Raw genomic sequence first — 19404 nt, forward strand, 5'->3', positions numbered from 1 at the left:
AAAATTGAAATTTGCATTAAATTTCAAACTAGACCGCATTTAAGTATTTTACTTCTAAAATTAAGCTTATTATAAATTTTGACATTTATTTTTTTTCAAAATTTTGCCCGTTAATATTTTCATGAACGGCAACCCTCTCCATATACATGGGATCGGAAGTGTTTCGTTTCGCTATACAATACGTAGACAAATTATAAATACAGTATTATATTTAACTTCGTAGTGAAAACAACAATTCGTTAAAGAAGAGTAAATAACAAAATACAAAAATAAAATAAAATTTTAGCTTTCTTTTTATTTAGCGTTTTTGATTAAATTTATTTATTTCAACTGGTTTTTTTTAAAAAGTTAGTATCATTTGTGCACTTTTTTTGTTTTTTTTTTCATATTGTAGAAAAATACAAAATCAATGTAAGTTTCCTTGTGTTTGTTTTTCTTGCTTGTTGCATATATAATCATATATACAAGATTATTAAAATACAAAAAAATATCAAAATTTTGAAGAGCATTGAGAAAAATCTATGTAGAAATATTTATTTTTCCAACAATTGTAGTAATTTTTTGCATTATAGGAATTCTACCAGCAAAAAAAATGGACATTTAAAATTTATGTATGTAATTCATATGAATGCGTTAATACAACAGAATAAAAATAAAACAAAAAAAAAAATTATGAAAAAAAAGTATGCTTTGAATATTTTTCGGAATGGAACATAATTTTGTAATTTTTTTTTTATGTTTTATGCTTTTAATTTTTTATTTTTTTTTTATACCCGTTTTGTGAACAAAAAAAAAAACAGAAACTGATAAATTTTATTTATTCATTTCCTCTCTCTTCAACTCCTTCTCGAGTACATGTATGTATATATCTCCCTCTTTCCTTTTTTTATTATTATGAAAACATGAGTTTTTGTTATCAACTAAGAAAAACTTATCGATGAACATAATATTTTGTTAAAAAAATTTAATCATATGTATGCACACATATGCGTCTACATTATGCATAAAATGCATATGACAATGTATGAATTTGTGCACGTGTTTTTATTTTTACATAACTACAAACTTAAATTCCAATCTAAAATCTAATAAAATTTTTATTAACTATATTTTATGTCATTCATCCTCTAGACTAAATAATATTTTAGTCTAGAATTTTTTATTTAAATTCACCAAATTTTTTTTTATTCAATGTATTACCAGTTTTTGCCTTCAATTCTCTTAGATACATATGTATGTTGCCTAACATGACATGGCGGTTCAGAAAACGTGCAAAAAAATTCGAAAATACATGCATATATTCAAAATTAAAGTTAAAATTTCGAGTCAAAGTTTGAAATCTTTGATATGTTGCTCAGAAAACTCCAAATTTGATTTATATATAAAAATTGTAATATTTTAGTAATATTTTTTCATAGAAAATTCAAAATTAATTTTAATAGGCAAAAATCATAATTTTTAATAAAAAGAAATTCAAAAATGTCATTTTTCTATAAAACATTCGCAGTTCTAACACAAGCATTCACAAAAAAAGGTGTACAAACCTTGATATTTTTATCATAAAATAATAGTAATAATAATAATAAACGATCCAGTGTTCATTATCGAAGGGTATACTAAATTTGTCGAACCGTTTGTAACGCTAAGACATAACGGTCTGAGATATAGACTCAAGTGTATGTTTTTGATCAGCGTCGAATTCTGAGTTGATTAAGCTTTGTCTATCCGTCCGTCTATCCCAGCGATTACTCAAAAACAAATTGAGCTAAGTTCACCAAATTTTTACAAATGATTTATTGTAGTAAGTGCCAGAACCCTATTTAAATTGGACATGATCGAGGTACTGGTTCTGGTAGCTGCCATACAACTTCAAAATTTATTTAGCTATATCTCAGAAACTATAAAAGCTGTGGTATTGAAATTTCACACAAACGAATATATTAGTAGGGCCAATGTGTTCGATAAAAGTCATTCAAATTACTTGGCTCTTTCTGGTAAATGCCATACAACTTCAAAAGTTATTTGGCTATATCTCAGAAATTATAAAAGCTGTGGTATTGAAATTTCACACAAACGAATATATTAGTAGGGCCAATGTGTTCGATAAAAGTCATTCAAATTACTTGGCTCTTTCTGGTACCTGCCATACAACTTCAAAAGTTATTCGAAACACAGAAACTATAAAAGCTATGGTATTGAAATTTAGTACCTACCATACAACTTCAATAGTAGTTTGGCACACAGGGTTTTGAAAAACACAGTACGGAAATTTTGCATAAATTAATATGGTAATACGGCAACTTAAAGTCATAGTCTGTCACATAGTCAGTTATGGCATATTTATTCGCACATGAATAACAATTTCGTGCGGTTATCACGGAGTTGGCAAGATCAACTCTATTTTTTGCTCGTTTTATTTCGATTTAAGAAAAATTTGTGTCATTAACAAAGTTTTCTGTCTTTATTCAAATAAATTTGAAATTTCATTATATTTTTTTGAAATTTAATTTAATTAATGAGTAGGTGTTCTATTTGTTTGAATAAAAATATTTATTTTAAAAATACGTTGCAAAGTTTTAGTTTTATTATAAAATACGTTATTATGAAAGTATACTTTTATCATTAGGAGCAAATGTAAATAGATAGGTAGATAGATAGATATTTTATTTATTTACTAAAATTTATACAGTACAACAAATGTTCTTTACAATATACTCCAGAGATACAGACCATGAATTGTCTTTACAACTGCAAATATTTTCAATTTTACTTAACAAATTTTATATTAGAAAAAATTGGATTAATTTAAGGAAAACTTTCAAAAAACCTTATTCTTAAAGTTGTACTTAAAAATAAACTACTAACTAAGCTTATATACTATGAGATTTATAACTATAAAACAAATTTATGCAACATTTAATTTGAAAATTTTTAATGATATGCATAATAATAGATATTTACCTATTTTTTTGTTTTTATTTTTTTTTTACAATATCAAAATTTCATAAATTTATTAATAAATATTTTATTTATTTTCATTTTATGTTTAGATATAATTTATCCTACAACTCTCTAATTAATGGATTTGTGGAATGTGCATTTTTACTATTAAATTTTTCTAACAGTTCACGAAATTTTTCTAAAATAGTACTGACATTAGCTTTTTTGTGCAACTTGGCCGTAGAATAGTAAAACGGTAAATTAAGCATTAATTTCAAAATTTTATTTTGTGAAACTTGCAGTTTTTTAATGTGGCATGAGGCGGAATCGTGCCAAACTGGTACAGCATAAAGAATTACAGCCTGGAAGACTGTTTTCATTAAAATTATTTTATTTTCAGTAGATAATTCGGATTTTCTACATATAAAGGAATATAAAACTCGAATTAATTTATTGATTCTATCTATTGTGTTAGAGATATGTTTACTAAAAGTAATTTTTGAATCAAATATAATTCCTAGGTATTTAATAGAATCAACCCATGGAATGTGAAATGAATTTATTTTAATATTGTAGCTGGAAAGATTAGTAGATTTTCTTTTTCTTTTAAAAATATCGCATTTGTTTTTTCAGCATTTACTAAAATTTTCCATTTATCAAAAAATTTAATTAAAGTATTAATACCAGTGTGGAGAGTCTCTAAAATTTTATTGGAATCCTTGTCAGAACAGTAAACAGCCGTATCATCCGCAAATATTGAAAGACTTGCATGTACTAATCTAGGAATGTCGTGTATGTATATATTATAGGTCCTAATACCGAGCCCTGTGGAACTTCGGTAGTAATATTTTGTCTATTTGAGTTTGTGTTATGAATTGAAACCTGAAATTCCCTATTATGTAGGAAATCCTGAATTATTTTTATTAAGTATAAGGGAAAATTTGCCGTTTGCATCTTATAGAGTAAACCATCGTGCCAGACGGTGTCAAAAGCAGAATTTATATCAAGGGAAATCAGTCCAATGTGTTTAAGTTATTTTTAATATATTTTTTTATTCTTAACAACGGATGGTTTGTATTATGAGCTGATTTAAATCCAAATTGTTCGTCAGGGATAATATTATTTTCACATATGTGATATTCCAATCTTGATTTGATAATTTTTTCAAATATTTTAGATAAATTACTCAAGAGACTTATTGGTCTATAACTATTTAATGAATCACTATTTTTGTTTGGTTTTAGGATCGGTATAATTTTGGATAATTTCCAAGAGCTGGGGTAATAACCTAAATTTAAACATGCATTTAAAATTTTTGTTAACAAAATAAGTGCAACTCTTGGCAATCGCTTAATACAGATTAGTAATTTTATCAATACCAGATGCTTTTTTACTCTCCAATTTTGATATAATATTTGTAATATCGCACACCTTAACGTTTTTAAAATGAGAAATAATTATATTATTAATACTATCTACAGCAGTTTGAACTGTACCATCTGTTTCACTATTTCCAAGATTTTCAGTCATTTTATGCTTATTAGCAAAGTGGGTTGCCAGAGCATTCGTTTTTTCAACATTAGTAAGGTAAATTTGATCATTATCTTTAATAGCAGGAATGTGTTTCTTTTTACTTTTTATAATTTTTGTAACTTTCCAAAATGGCTTTGAAGATTTTTCAAAACCCTTTAGCAAATTAGACCATTTCTTATTTCTATATTCTCTAATATTAAATTTAATTTTGTTATTTAAGTGTTTAAATCGCGCATAAAAAATATTTTCTCTAGTACGACCCCATTTCCTTTTAATTTTGTTTCTTTCACTAATTAATGCTATTATACTATCAGGTAACTTGTAATCATTGTTTAGCAGGTTTTTTTTGTGGTACTGCTAATTCACAGGCTTCAGTAATAGAATTGGTTAGATACGATATCATATTATCTATAACATAAGTATAGGTAAAAGAATCAGGCTCATTTAATTCAATTAATTTTGTAGTGATGTGATTTTGAAAAGTTTTCCAGTTCGCATTTTTATAATCTAAAAATGTACTGTCACAATTTACAGAATTCAGATTTATTTCTAGCTGAACAGGTAAATGATCAGAAGAAAGTGCGTTTAATGATTTGGGTTGAGAGCAAAGTTCAGGAACATTTGTAAGAAATAAATCAAGAGTTGAAGGACTAAAATCACTGTTTGTGGGTATATACGTATAGTCAGGAGGAAAAAGTAGTGAAAACCCATTTGTTTTTATTTTATCATTTAAAATATTAACCCAGCAATTTGCTCTCAAACAATTCCAATATTGGTTCTTTGAGTTTAAATCCCCACCAACTAAGTACCTGCCATTTATTTTTGATATTACAGAAAGATCAGCTTTAAATATGTTTTTTATGTGTCTTCTGTCCGTATTTAAAAAATTAATACTTCTCAAATATTTCACACTACCAGAAGAGTACACAGAATATAGCTTAATCGATTCATTGTCTGACAAGAATACCTCTACACCAATATTTTCAAACAATTTAGTTTTAAGTCTAGGTATAAGTTTATGTTTTATATTTTTTGCAATAATTAACGCAACACCACCACCACTGCAACTAATACGACCAGAGCGATAAATTTTATATGAAGAATTGTAAAACTTTTTGTTATTGTTAAGCCATGTTTCACATACTAAACCAATGTCAATATTATTTAAACTCATAAAATAAAAAATTCATCTGTTTTATTTGATATGGAATGAGCATTCCAGGTAATAATATTCATTATTTTGAATAGATATATTTAACAACTAATTCAGTTATTACCATAAGCTATTGATGCTTACTATTACATACACTTATTTTAGAAAGTAAAACATTTGTCAGGTCAATAATTTCATTTACTGAAAAGAGATTATTTACATTATTATTATTATAATTACCACTGATAACATTGTTGTTGCTATTGCTACTATTATTTGTGTTTAATTTAGAACATTATTATTGATATCATTGCTGCTTTGATTTGAAAGAATATTATTCCATGGTATTTGCGTATTTTGTTGTTGTATCTGCGAGTTCATATTATTTACATTCGAACTATTTGGAAAGTTTATATTGTAGTTACTATTCAGTAGAGCACCGGAACGTGGTCTGTTGCGTATCGATTTTTTTCTGTTACGGGTAGTGACATCAATATACGTATTTCTAGTTGGACAATTTTTATCCGTGGAATAGTGATTGCCTTTGCAATTGGCGCATAATTTAATTTCGCTTTTACAATCTGTTGCTTGATGATTACCAGCGCATAAAGGACAGAATGTTTTCACATGACAATTTTTGAATCCGTGTCCAAATAGCTGACAATTATAATATTGAGTGATTTTATCATTTGTGTTAGTTTTTCGTTCCCACCTAATTTTTGTGTGGTTTATATAACAAAATTTAGTTTTCAAATCATTTAAATTAATTGAATTATTTTTGAAATAAACAATATACAAAATTAAGTTATTATCAAATTTAGTTTTTTTTTCTACAAGTTTAATTTCTAAGCAATTTAAACCATAATTTATTAATGTTTTTTTTAACTCATCACAACTAATTCTTTCTAGACCAGAAAGTACAGCTTTAAAAGGTCTTGTTTTGTTTGAATCGAAAGAAAAAAATTCACAGTTTTTATCACGGAGTATTTTACAAACAGTTTCATAGCATTCTTGAGATTTAATTCCAATCACAGTTGTTTTAACAAAATAGTCAGTAATTTTATTTTCTAACATAGTGTCATGCACAAAATTTGCTTTTTGTTTTAATATAGTAATTGGTGGAATCTTCATTTTATTATTATTTTCTGGAACCTCGCGTTCAGTTTCAATATCGTCATCACAATCACGTGTTTGCAATACACCCCAATAATTATTATTGTTATTAGTAATATTCTGATTTACAGGCGGTAAAGCTTTAATTTTTATTTTTTTTTTTGGATTCTTAGCCATAATCACATTATCGGTCGGATTTTCATCCGTCTTTTCAATATCACTATGAATTCTTTTTCGTAAATTCTCAATTTTAGTAGAAATTTTTTTTTATTTTTTTACTAAACGACTCTCGAACAAAATCGCTCTTAAATTATATATTTAATGCAATATACTTAATATGAACTGCTTTGTTCAATATCTAGAGTGAGAACGTAAATGTAAATTAATTTGCAATGATATGTGATATTAAGCAACTATTAAAATTATATTTGAAAAAATTCGTCATATTAATTTTTAATATATTTATTCTGTTAATAAAATTAAAAACTAATATAACGAATTTTAAAATAAATTTAAATAATTAATTAATTAACCATAATTAATATATGAATATAATAATAAAAAAAAGTCAACTTGTTATTTTATTATAAAACTTTGAATCTGTTAATTGCACACAGTTTTTGTTCTATAGGAAAAGCGGAATCTTGAAAAAGTGAAAAGGTAAAAGTTCTGCTTTTTGTGACAATTTTTAAGAAACAAATCTGACAAAACTGCTGGGAATACACAATGTTATGTTGAAGTGTGGGTGTACATATAAAATCTAAAGGTATAAAATAAATAATAAAAAAACTAATGTGATTTTCACGAAGCCAACCGCAATATGCTTTTTTGTTCATTTGAATAACATTGAGATATTTCAATAAATTTTTGAGGAAAGGTTTGAAAAGTTTTATTTTACCTATACAATAATGAAAATACAAAAAATCACAATAGGACAAACCTAGTTTTAAAAGAAGAAGTACGGTACAAAAAAAACAGCACATAAGTAGTTTACTGGAAAACAAAAAAAAAAGACACGACCCAAAATTATTACTCACATACATTGGTAGATACATACATATTTTTTGATCAAAAGGTAAAAAAATAGTATTCATGCAAAATGGAGTAGGTCACTACAAATTTTAACCATTTTTTTACCCGTTCGAACGTATGTTCAGAGGCTAGTTTAGTATAGCGCTAAGAAATAACGGTTCCAGATGTAGGCATAAGTGTATGTTTTTGATCGGAGTTAAATTCTGAGTCGATTTAACCATGTTTGCTCACTAAATTTTCATATATGATTTATAATAGTAAATACCGGAACTCTGTTTAAATTGGATGTAATCGGGACAGTGGTTTAGATAGCTGCCTACAACTTCAAAAGTTGTTTGACTATATCTCATAAGTTACTGAAGCTATAATATCGAAATTCCGCACAAGAAAATATATTATTGGGGCTTTTATGTGTGACAAAAGTCGTTGAAATTTTTTGACTGCTTGTGACAATTTTTGACTGCTTGTGACAGCTGCCACACAACTTTAAAAGTTTAATAGTCATAACTTAGAAATTTTTGAAGCTACGGTACTGAAAATATGGTAAATGAACATTATTTTCGGTAAAAACTATTCATGTAAGATATCATGAGCGCTTATGATAGTTGCCTTACAACTTCAAAAACTATTTGACTAGATCTCACAAATTATAGAACCTACAGTATTGAAATTTCCTACAAGCAAATATTTTATTATGGCTCTTGTATTTACTAAAACAAATTGGAAATCCTTGATTTGTGGTGGCAGCTGCTATACAACTTCGAAAGTCATTTGGTCATATATTATGGAAACTGTCAAAGTTACGGAGCTGAAATTTTGCACAAACGAATGAAAACCAGGAGGACGTCTGGAAACAGTGTGGTAATCAAAACACAGCACTTAAAATTACTCATTCGCACGATTGTCGTAGAGTTGACATGGTCAACTTTACCTTTTCTCGTTTTTTTTATTTCAAGAATTTTTTTTATTATTCATTTACTTGAGAAAGGCCAGCCGAACAATGTGATAAACGTCATGCTGATAGCAGAATATCAAAATTCAAAATTCTTAAAATAACTTTTTTAAGTTTTTTACTACTCGTATGTACCAAAATGTATTAAAATGTAAATGTATACAAAATTGAATAATTATACTTCTAACATAATATAGGATTGATATAATTTAAAACAATCTATTCATTATATTTTTTTCAATCGATTTGTTTTAGTTAGTAAGTATATGTATAAATGTAATATTATTATGTAAATTTATTGATAACATATGTGTATATGTATGTATGCGACGCTTTAAAAGTTTCATGAAAAATTTTCATTTTTCTATTATTTTTCAGCTCAAAGAAAATTTATTTTTTGTTTTTGTGACGTCATTTTTTTAATAAATTTGTTTACTTTTGTGAAAAAAAAAGTTTCTGATAAAAATAAAAAACATGGGCAAAAAAAAATCACATAAACAAGGGCAAATACAACCCCAACAACAGACTCAACCTCAACAACAACGTCAACCTCTACAGCCACAACAACAACAACCACGTCAACCTCAACAGCAACAACAACAGCAACCACGTCAACCTCAACAGCAACAACAACAACAACCACGTCAACCTCAACAACAATTGCAACCAACTCAAGCTTTTTCCCAATCTCAAACTGATCGTCAAACACAGCAAAGGCAAAAAACTCAGCAATCGCACGCTGGTGACTTATCGCAAAAGCAACAACCACAAGCAAGCACCTCAGGTGTTTCTTTACAAAAAATTCAAAATTTACAGGCTACACGTGGTAATTTAAGAGGTCGTCGAGTTATTGATGCTGATTATACTTTAAAATCCCGCCCCACTACATTGCCAACTAAGCAGGGTACAGCAGGTAGAAGAGTGAATTTACAAGCAAATTATTTCAGAATAACTGAAACATATGATAAGGGTCTAAATCAATACCATGTTGACTTTGTTCCTGAAATGGAGACAAAATACCGTAAACAGATTATATCTAGAAATAAAGAAAAATTCGGTGGTTACATATTCGATGGTTCGTCACTATTTACAAAATTATCCATGGACGATTTTGAATTTACAACAAAATCTGAAGTAACTGATGAAGTAGTGAGAGTTTCCGTTAAATATGTTGCTTGTATTCATTTACATGACGCAACATGGTTGCAGTTATTCAATATAATTGTACGACGATGTATGGATGGATTAAAATTACAGTTAATTGGAAGAAATTTATTCAACGCTTTAAATAAAATTGATTTGAGAGAATTTAATTTAGAAATCTGGCCAGGTAATTAAATTACTTTTATTTTAGCATGATGTATATATCTCTTATCTTATCCAAGAACATTTCATTTATTTAGATTTTATAAATCTGTTTATTTTTAGGATATATTACATCGTTTCGCCAGCACGAAAAAGATATATTGTTATGCTGTGATATTATTCACAAAGTTATGCGGCACGAGACAGTTTTAGAAATTTTACGTCGTCTTAAAGAAAATTCTTTAAGAGGAAGATCTGATTTTATTACTCTGGCGAAAAATGATTTACTCGGTTCTGTAGTCCTTACACACTATAACAATAAAACCTATCGAATTGATGACATCGATTTTGAATCTAATCCGAGGGCGTTATTCCCTACCACACAAGGAAACATTTCTTATTTTGATTATTATAAAAGACGGTACAATTTAACTATTACTGATTTCAATCAGCCATTATTGATTTCAAGGCCGATGGAAAGAACATTAACACGGAACCTAGGTCAGGAGCCAACTCTGATTAAACTAATTCCAGAATTGTGTAGGGCAACGGGCATAACGGACGCTATGAAGAGCAATCGTAAACTAATGACAGCGATGGCTGCTCACACCAGAATCAATCCTGAGCAAAGAGTTCAACGATTGCAGACATTCCAAAAAAGTTTATATACAACAAGAGAGAGTGCAAAAATTATTGATGAATTCAATTTGAAAATAAATCCTAATTTAGTTGAAATACCTGGAAGGGTATTAGTTGAACCAACTTTAGTTTTCGGAAATAACAAAGTTATGCAATCATTTGAATGGGAACAATGTTATAGATCCTATTCTCTTTTTCAAGGATTCCAATTGACAAAATGGTAATATTAAGCAGCAAATATACTCACACAACACATATATACATATATATATATCTTGGTTAATATATATGATATAGGCATATATATTTGCATATACATACATAAATGTATTACATTTACACATCTATATATATATGTATATTCTATATTTTGCCAAAAATCATGTAATTCATAAATTATCCACGCAGAACAAAAATTTTCAAATTATTTTTTCTATCGCCTAGCCGTCCTTTAAAATTTAAAAATGAAACTTTTTCTCTCAGCAGTTTTGCTCTTCTTGATTTGTACGATTCTTTGACTCTTTTAAAGAGTTTGCGTGTTTATTTAATGCCACAAAATTTTTATTATCAATGCGTAATATTGCCACATATATCTATATATTGTAATTCCATACATAAATTACATTAGTTACTAACTATCGTATGAAATCGTTACTAAAGTGAAAAGTTTTTTTTATGTTTTTTATTCCTATTCTTACTTCTTATATTTTTTGTTTTTTGTGCATAACTAAAAAAAATTACATTTCGTTACCAAAAAAAAAAAAAAAAAAACAAAAGCAACCAAATATATGTATATGAATTTATAGAAAAATGTCTTGAACTTAAAAACTACTTTTTACAATACAAAATGAATCACTAATATACACAATTCATCTACAAGGTCATTATTAGTTTAACTCTGTCCGTCCGTCCGTTCGTGGACACTTTTTTTGTTTACAAAACTTCTACACCCTTGGAGATAGAAATCTGAAATTTAATACGTATATAGATCTTTACTTAAACTAACTTATTTAATAGAAACTTATTTCCGTAGAACAAAATTTTTACCTATATCCACCCCTCTAGAAGTTATACCCCCCCAAAACCCTAAAAATGGTCTTTTTTAACTATTTGTTTCAATTAAACCATAAGCATTTTGGAAATTTTGCAAACGCAGAAAGGCAGTGGCTTGCTTCTTCTAGCGCGGTATACTATAGTTAAACTTTAGAAAAGCAAAATGGCCGTTCAAATTTATCGTTATCTAAAGTCCTTTTTTTCCAAATTTTTGATGTCGTTTTTCTTCTAGACCCCAGCCTGTAGAAACTTGAAATTCTAATTAGGGGCTTTTAGACATTAACAATTAGTTCATTTCGTTAGAAGTTGCCGCCTCTTGAAATTTATTAAATTTGAATTTTTGACACCTTATATTTCCGAAACCGCAAGCTTTTTGAAATTTCTATAAACGCAAAAAGATAACGGTAAATTCCATGACATTAAAAAATATAATTATTTTTTTTAATTCACACAATTAAATCTTAAAATCGAGCATTGTGTTAACCCCACTTTATATTAATTTTTGATTTATTTCAAAGACTGCATAAATCATTCATCCTAAATATATGCAATCCTATAAATAGTTTCGTATATGAATGGAAATAATTTTAATAGTGTGATAGGTATACATAAACTGTATTTAAAAGCAGAATTTTCACTTGTTGAAGGGAAAAGTGCTACAATACAAACCATTGGTTTGACCCAACTTTATTTTGATTATTAAAAAAATGAGTTATATTTTAATCACATGCAATTGATTTTAAATCGAATGCATAATGAATTATAGTTCTTTTTATGGCTTACAAATTACAAAATAATTTAATCTAAAAATTAATATTTTACCTAAGAATATATTTAATAACAAAATTTATAAGTATTGGGTAGCAAATAATATAAACAGATATACCCCGCAATTAATTTGTTTAATAAGTATGCACTCAATTGCACGTTTTCATACACAACTTTGCTTAGACGGTAAATAAGTTCTTAATTATCACGTACTATCCCTGTATCTAGCCTAAGATGTTGTATTATGTTGAAAGTTCTTAGTGAACTTAACTACAGCTAAATTCATCTCTACTAAATCAACCAGCGCAGCAAAAAATAAGTTGTTCAATAATTTGCATTCGCATTTACAATATATATATATATAACAAGTATATACCCTCGTTCATAATTTCTATGAAATTATATTATTATATTATAGTCTAACGATATAAAGACATTATTATTATTATTGTTATTATTATTATTATTACTATTATTATTATTATTATTATTATTATTATTATTATTATTATTATTATTATTATTATTATTATTATTATTATTATTATTATTATTATTATTATTATATTATTATTATTATTATTATTATTATTATTATTATTATTATTATTATTATTATTATTATTATTATTATTATTATTATTATTATTATTTTTATTATTATTATTATTATTATTTTTATTATTATTATTATTATTATTATTATTATTATTATTATTATTTTTATTAATTTGTTTAATAAGTATGCACTCAATTGCACGTTTTCATACACAACTTTGCTTAGACGGTAAATAAGCTCTTAATTATCATGTACTATCCCTGTATCTAGTAATAATAATAATATAATAATAATAATAATATTATTATTATTATTATTATTATTATTATTATTATTATTATTATTATTATTATTATTATTAGTATTATTATTATTATTATTATTATTATTATTATTATTATTATTATTATTATTATTATTATTATTATTTTTATTATTATTATTATTATTATTATTATTATTATTATTATTATTATTATTATTATTATTATTATTATTATTATTATTATTATTATTATTATTATTATTTTTATTATTATTATTATTATTATTATTATTATTATTATTATTGTTATTTTTATTATTATTCAACTTTGTCATATACATATGCAAATCTATATACAAGTGTTTTTAAAACGGAAACATTTACTTTTACCAAAGACATATTATTCAGACTTCCAATCTAGTGTACAATTTTTCGTCAGAAAAGAAACAGTCCGTGACTTTAATAATGCGCTTACAACGTAAACTTTGCAAAGTATCACATTCCAAAAGGTTTAGTAAAAGTTCTCGACATTGTACACTTTTCCTAAATGTGTCCTATATGTAGCGGGCAAAATTAAATCGGGTAGCGAAAAAAAATCTAATTAAAAATTTCAGCAGTAAAGTGCTAGTTATTAAGTTTTAATGCTAAAATGCAGCATGAAAATGCTATGTTTTCAATGATGTAATAACATTTGTTAAAAATTAACATTTGCACAGAACTCTAACCAGAAATTTTCAAATAAACGTCAAAGTATGTATTAATATAATAAAAATTGTACTCAAAAATTTATCAAAAGCTTTAACAGTTTTTTAATATGTAATGGTATTAAGAGCTCTGAGACGGTAATACAATACCGTACTTAATTTTTTGTAAAGCATTATTGCAATCACGGAGTATACGTTTCCCATTTCTTTTAAGCGACATCCACGGAGCTTAAAAAAAACATATAAAACAATTAACCAATTTTTATACGATTTATTGTTAAAGGGTGAGTGAAAAGAAAGATGAAATAAAAATAAACGGAGGGAAAAAAAATAATAATGAAATTGTCAAAACAATTTTTGATATCAAAAATTATCAAAACAATATGATATTTGTCTATATATAATTAAAATAAGAAAATTTGTACATAGAAATAATCAACATTGGTATTTGTAAAGTTTAAATAAGTGTTGATTACTCTTTATCTTAAAAATTTACTTTTTCAAGAAAATAAAAAATTGTACTTCTTCAATCGCTTAGTTCATAAGAAAAGAGGAATTATACAAAGGAAAATTTTAGGATTTCCCTATGTAAAATTTTTCAAGAATCTTAAGAAAACTTTGTTAAAAAAATTCCAAGCTTCAACGGAAGATTATTAAAGAATAATATAGTATTATACTTTCTAAAAATTAATTTCTTCACCAAATGCATACGGTTAAACAATAATTCTATAAGATTATAATTTTTTTCTATATGATTATATTTTTCATAATTTTTCTACTTTGTTTTTCTGTATGATTTGCTTATACTTTTCTACCAATAATTAAACTATTAAATTGAATATCAAATACGAAATTTCACTTTCTTAGAACTACTTACTTATTTACTTAATTATTAAATTTTTATTTAACAAAAATCAAGCAATTTAAGGTACATATATAAATATGTAGTTATGCATACATAATTATGTACGTATGTAAATACTAGCATCATATTATGTGGATATGTTATGAATTTGATATAAGAGTGTTATCACTATGTGCTTTCATGTACTTTCCGAAAAGTAAAATTTTAAAAAATATGCGAATCTAGAATATTGAACATTGAAATTTGATCCGGTAAGCAGTAAGAAACTTCCGTTTATGATAATTTTGCCAACTTACAAGAAAAGGACTTATTTTCCTAAAAGAATAGGTTAATAAGAGAAGATGCCTTTTCAAAACCTTGCAATAAAAAAGATTCTATAAAGATAGATTTTTATTCTATATATATATATATATATATATATATATATATATATATATAAATAATTAATATAATATTTATATATATATATATATAAATATTATATATATATATATATATATATATATATATATAAATAACATTATTACGCACTAACAATAAAAAATTTACAATAAACAAACGCAAAAACTCTTAAAGGGAGTTAAAAACCATACAAATCAAGAAAAGCAAAACTGCTGCTTTTTTAGAAAAATTGAAAAAATAATTTGAAAATTTTTGTTCTTCGTGAATAATCTATAAATTACATAATTTTTGATTTAATTTTTATTTTTAGGGTTGTTATCATACCAGGAGAATATTGTGCTAATGAAACAAAAAACTTCACAAAATGCTGTGTAGATACTGGTCGCAAAATGGGATTTCAAATAAGAGATCCACAATTTTTACAGCTAGCAACGGAAAATATAAGTTCCTATGCAAAAATTTTAGAACAGGCTTGTCAAGCTGACCCACAAATAATAATGGCATTTGTCACTTCAAGTCGGGCTGATTTATACAGTTGTATTAAAAAGAAATTAACATGCGACCGTTCTGTCCCTAGCCAAGTCGTAAGAATTCAAACTATTAAACGACCATCAGGTTTGATGTCTGTTGCAACAAAAGTATGTGTACAAATGAATGCTAAATTACGTTGTGCTCCATGGACTGTAAAAATGCCAGATAATGTCATGTGTATTGGCTTTGATGTATGTCATTCAACAAGAGATCGTAAAAAATCATATGGGGCATTGGTTTCATCAATGGACGTCAATATTAAACCTGGAATATATTTTAGCGCTGTGTCTGAGCATGAAAAAGGCACAGAATTATCTAATGATATTTCATTAAATACTGTAAAAGCATTACGACAATATTTTAATGAACATAAAAAATTGCCATCAATTATATTCTTTTATCGTGATGGTGTTGGCGATGGTCAATTACATCAAGTGTACGAACATGAAGTCACTCATGTTAAAAATTCAATTGAAAAAATTTATAATGAAAACAAGTCTGTTTTTAAGCTAGCGTATATTGTTGTTTCAAAAAGAATTAATACAAGAATATTTTCATGCAATGGTGGTAAAGGAAATCCTCAGCCTGGCACCATAGTAGATGATGTTATAACACTACCACAACGTTATGATTTTTATTTAATATCTCAGTCGGTTCGTCTGGGTACTGTATCCCCAACTAGCTATAATGTATTATTTGATAATACAAGAATAGCTCCAGACAGGATTCAGGATATGACATACAGACAAACTCACATGTATTATAACTATTTTTCAACAATTAGGGTACCTGCGGTTTGCCAATACGCTCACAAGCTAGCTTTTTTGGTAGGACAATACTTACATCAATCTCCAAATGCATTACTGGAAAAGAACTTATATTTCTTATAGTTAATTAGTTCATTACTTACAATTTACATTATTAAAATAAAATTTTAACGTATTGAAAAACTTTTAGTTTTAACGCTTCATAGGGAACAAATAACAAAATCATGTCATTTTAAGTACATCTGAATCCAAATTAGTTTTTTGATATACTTGTGCGTTTCTATATTGTTTGAACAATGCTTCATTTAATTAACAACATCCCAGTCTCATGTTAAGTCTCAAAATTTATATATTTAATAATTTGTATAACTAATATTCTATATATTTCATTTAAAAATTTCATTATAATTTGAATTCAGTCAAATATTTAATTAAATTGTAAATAGATTTTGAAATAAATTCATTTATTGTCATATAATAAAATAATTAATAAAAAAATTAAATTGAATAATTATAACTGAAGTACATTGCGAAAATAATCTTGGAAGCCACTCATTTTACTATTTTTATATATATATATATGCTTAGTAAATATGTTTATGAATATATATATGTAAATTTTACGACGTGTTATTAAATTGTATGTTTATGAATATATCATGTAAATCTTATATCGTTACATCATATTTATGTAATATATCTAATATATGTATGTATACATAAATGAAAAAGATCGAGAAAATTTTACTAACAAATTCCAACACTGGTTGAGTGGTGGTGATACATAATATGTTCATTTATGATTGTTAACTTCTGAATTTGAATTTTATTATATTTTTTATAAATATGTCAATTTTTTACCGAAGCTATATTATATATTATTTAAAAATATAAGAGAAGTGAAATATAACATTAAATAGCTATCAAGTATTGAAAATATCGTTGTTGCTGTAAATCAACTATCATCATAATTCTATTGTTAATTATCATCATATAGAGTCATCATAATAATTGATAATTAATTTATCAACTATATTGAAAATCAAATAAAAACATACACCTATATTCTGTTAGTCGCATCACTTGACGTGATGGATTGTCAAATGATGCGACTAACAGAATATGGGTGATAATCTTAAAAACTTAATTTTAATTATCAATCACTATTTTTTTTAAACGTTTGAATATTCTATTATAAATTTTTATAAGTTTTTAAAAGAAAAAAGATTCGAAAAGAAATATGTGTTTTATTTCATAAACATTTTAATCGAAAAATAACAGTAAAAATTGGTAAGAATTTTGATTCACAGTAAAAATTCGTTTTTAATTACAAATACATAGGAGATTCTCGAAAAATGAATTCTCAGAGGATTTTCGAAAATTCGTTCTAATTTAAATCCTAATATAAAGCATGTTCGTTAACAGCTGTTATCATTAATTCCACCTGTAGAATCCTACGAATTACGAACATAACTACGACATAGACTTTTGAATAATCACAAATTCCTTTCGTAGAGATTAAGAATCACTAATGTTAGTATCATTTTTCAGATTGTCTAAACAAAAACATTATAATTTCATGCATTTTTTTATATACTTTTCTATGAAAGTTTCAGCTTTTTTTAGTTTTTGAAAATTTTTGAAAAGTGGGAAAAAAATTTTTTGGCAATATGAATTCAAAGTTATAAAATTTAATACGACTATTCTCTTCAAATTGCTTGTTACGAATGATTATTTCTTTCGTAGACTTGTAAGGGTAAATCATTACTACAAAAGAAGCAAATTAAGAAGAAAATCGTAATAGTTGAAATTCTGATTTTGACACGCCGAAAAATAATACCGTCGTTGATGATTCATAATCTCTACGAAAGGAATTTGTGAATTGTGATCATTCAAAAGTATACGTGGTAGTTATGTTCGTAATTCATAGGATTCTACGATTGGATTTCGTGGTAGAGCTACATATATGCCTGTCTTTGATGTAAGTAAATATTTATAAGAATTTAATTGTTGCTGTTAAAAATAATCTTGCCGTTTCATAGTTTTAAAAGTTAAGAAATTGATTAAAAGTGAGTAAAAAAGCGAGATACACAATTAAGCCGGAAGTGTTGTAGTAATATTGAGTTTTATTAGAAGGGCAAATTATTTTTGACTACTATATTTCTGTCACTCTTCATAAGCAAATACATGAGCAAAATTTTTAAGAGTTAAGAGTAAAAAAAACAAATGTGCCAAAATGATTTTATAGTATTTTAATAAGTAACACAAATTTCGTTTTTGGAACATATTTAATAGTTTTAGTTTATTAATTTTTTTTTACGTTTCTAGTTTTCAATTTTTTTTTACATTTAATATGATAAAATTATTTACAAACGCAATTGCATTCGCCTGAATAAATTCTATGCTGCTAATCATAGCTTTTTATATATGTACGTATATCATATACATATATTTATTCCATATACATAAATATACGCATATATATGTATATAGAAATTAAAAATTTTTTTTCCAATATACAAAAAATATTTCTTTTACATGTTTAAAGTTTGATATTTAATGCTTGCATAATACAATTTATATAAATACATATGTATATTATGTGTCAATACTTTGTATTTAATAATTTCTTTATTAAATTTACAGTTATAACAATATTAAAATTATATTTTCTAAAACTTTCCCAATTATATATATACATATGTAGGTATATATTTAAAATTTTATCAAAAATGTTATTGAAGTTGTGATATGAAGTTCTTGAAGACTGTTTTCTTCAGTTTTTCTTTTTTTTTTAAATCAGGAATTCTTAAAAAAATGCAT

The 19404-nt window shown here is 25.8% G+C and overlaps 1 protein-coding gene across 5 annotated transcripts; it reads left to right on the plus strand.

The window, feature by feature from the left end:
• The first annotated feature begins 212 nt into the window (after positions 1-212).
• On the plus strand, positions 213-17820 carry LOC129616771 (protein aubergine-like). 5 transcript variants are annotated; one of them, XM_055532341.1, is made up of 4 exons: positions 213-347; positions 9102-10053; positions 10152-10887; positions 15594-17820. In XM_055532341.1, exons 2-4 carry the CDS (start codon positions 9198-9200, stop codon positions 16702-16704), a joined length of 2703 nt encoding a protein of 900 aa, XP_055388316.1. In that variant the 5' UTR covers positions 213-347; positions 9102-9197; the 3' UTR covers positions 16705-17820. The 5 variants fall into 5 exon arrangements, with proteins under 5 accessions (XP_055388316.1, XP_055388320.1, XP_055388318.1 ...); XM_055532345.1 differs by having other exon boundaries at positions 234-249; XM_055532343.1 differs by lacking the exon at positions 213-347 and adding an exon at positions 357-411.
• The last annotated feature ends 1584 nt before the right edge of the window (positions 17821-19404 follow it).

Source organism: Condylostylus longicornis, unplaced genomic scaffold (genome assembly GCF_029603195.1).
Source record: "Condylostylus longicornis isolate FDR11 unplaced genomic scaffold, ASM2960319v2 ptg000286l, whole genome shotgun sequence".
Lineage (NCBI taxonomy): Eukaryota > Metazoa > Arthropoda > Insecta > Diptera > Dolichopodidae > Condylostylus > Condylostylus longicornis.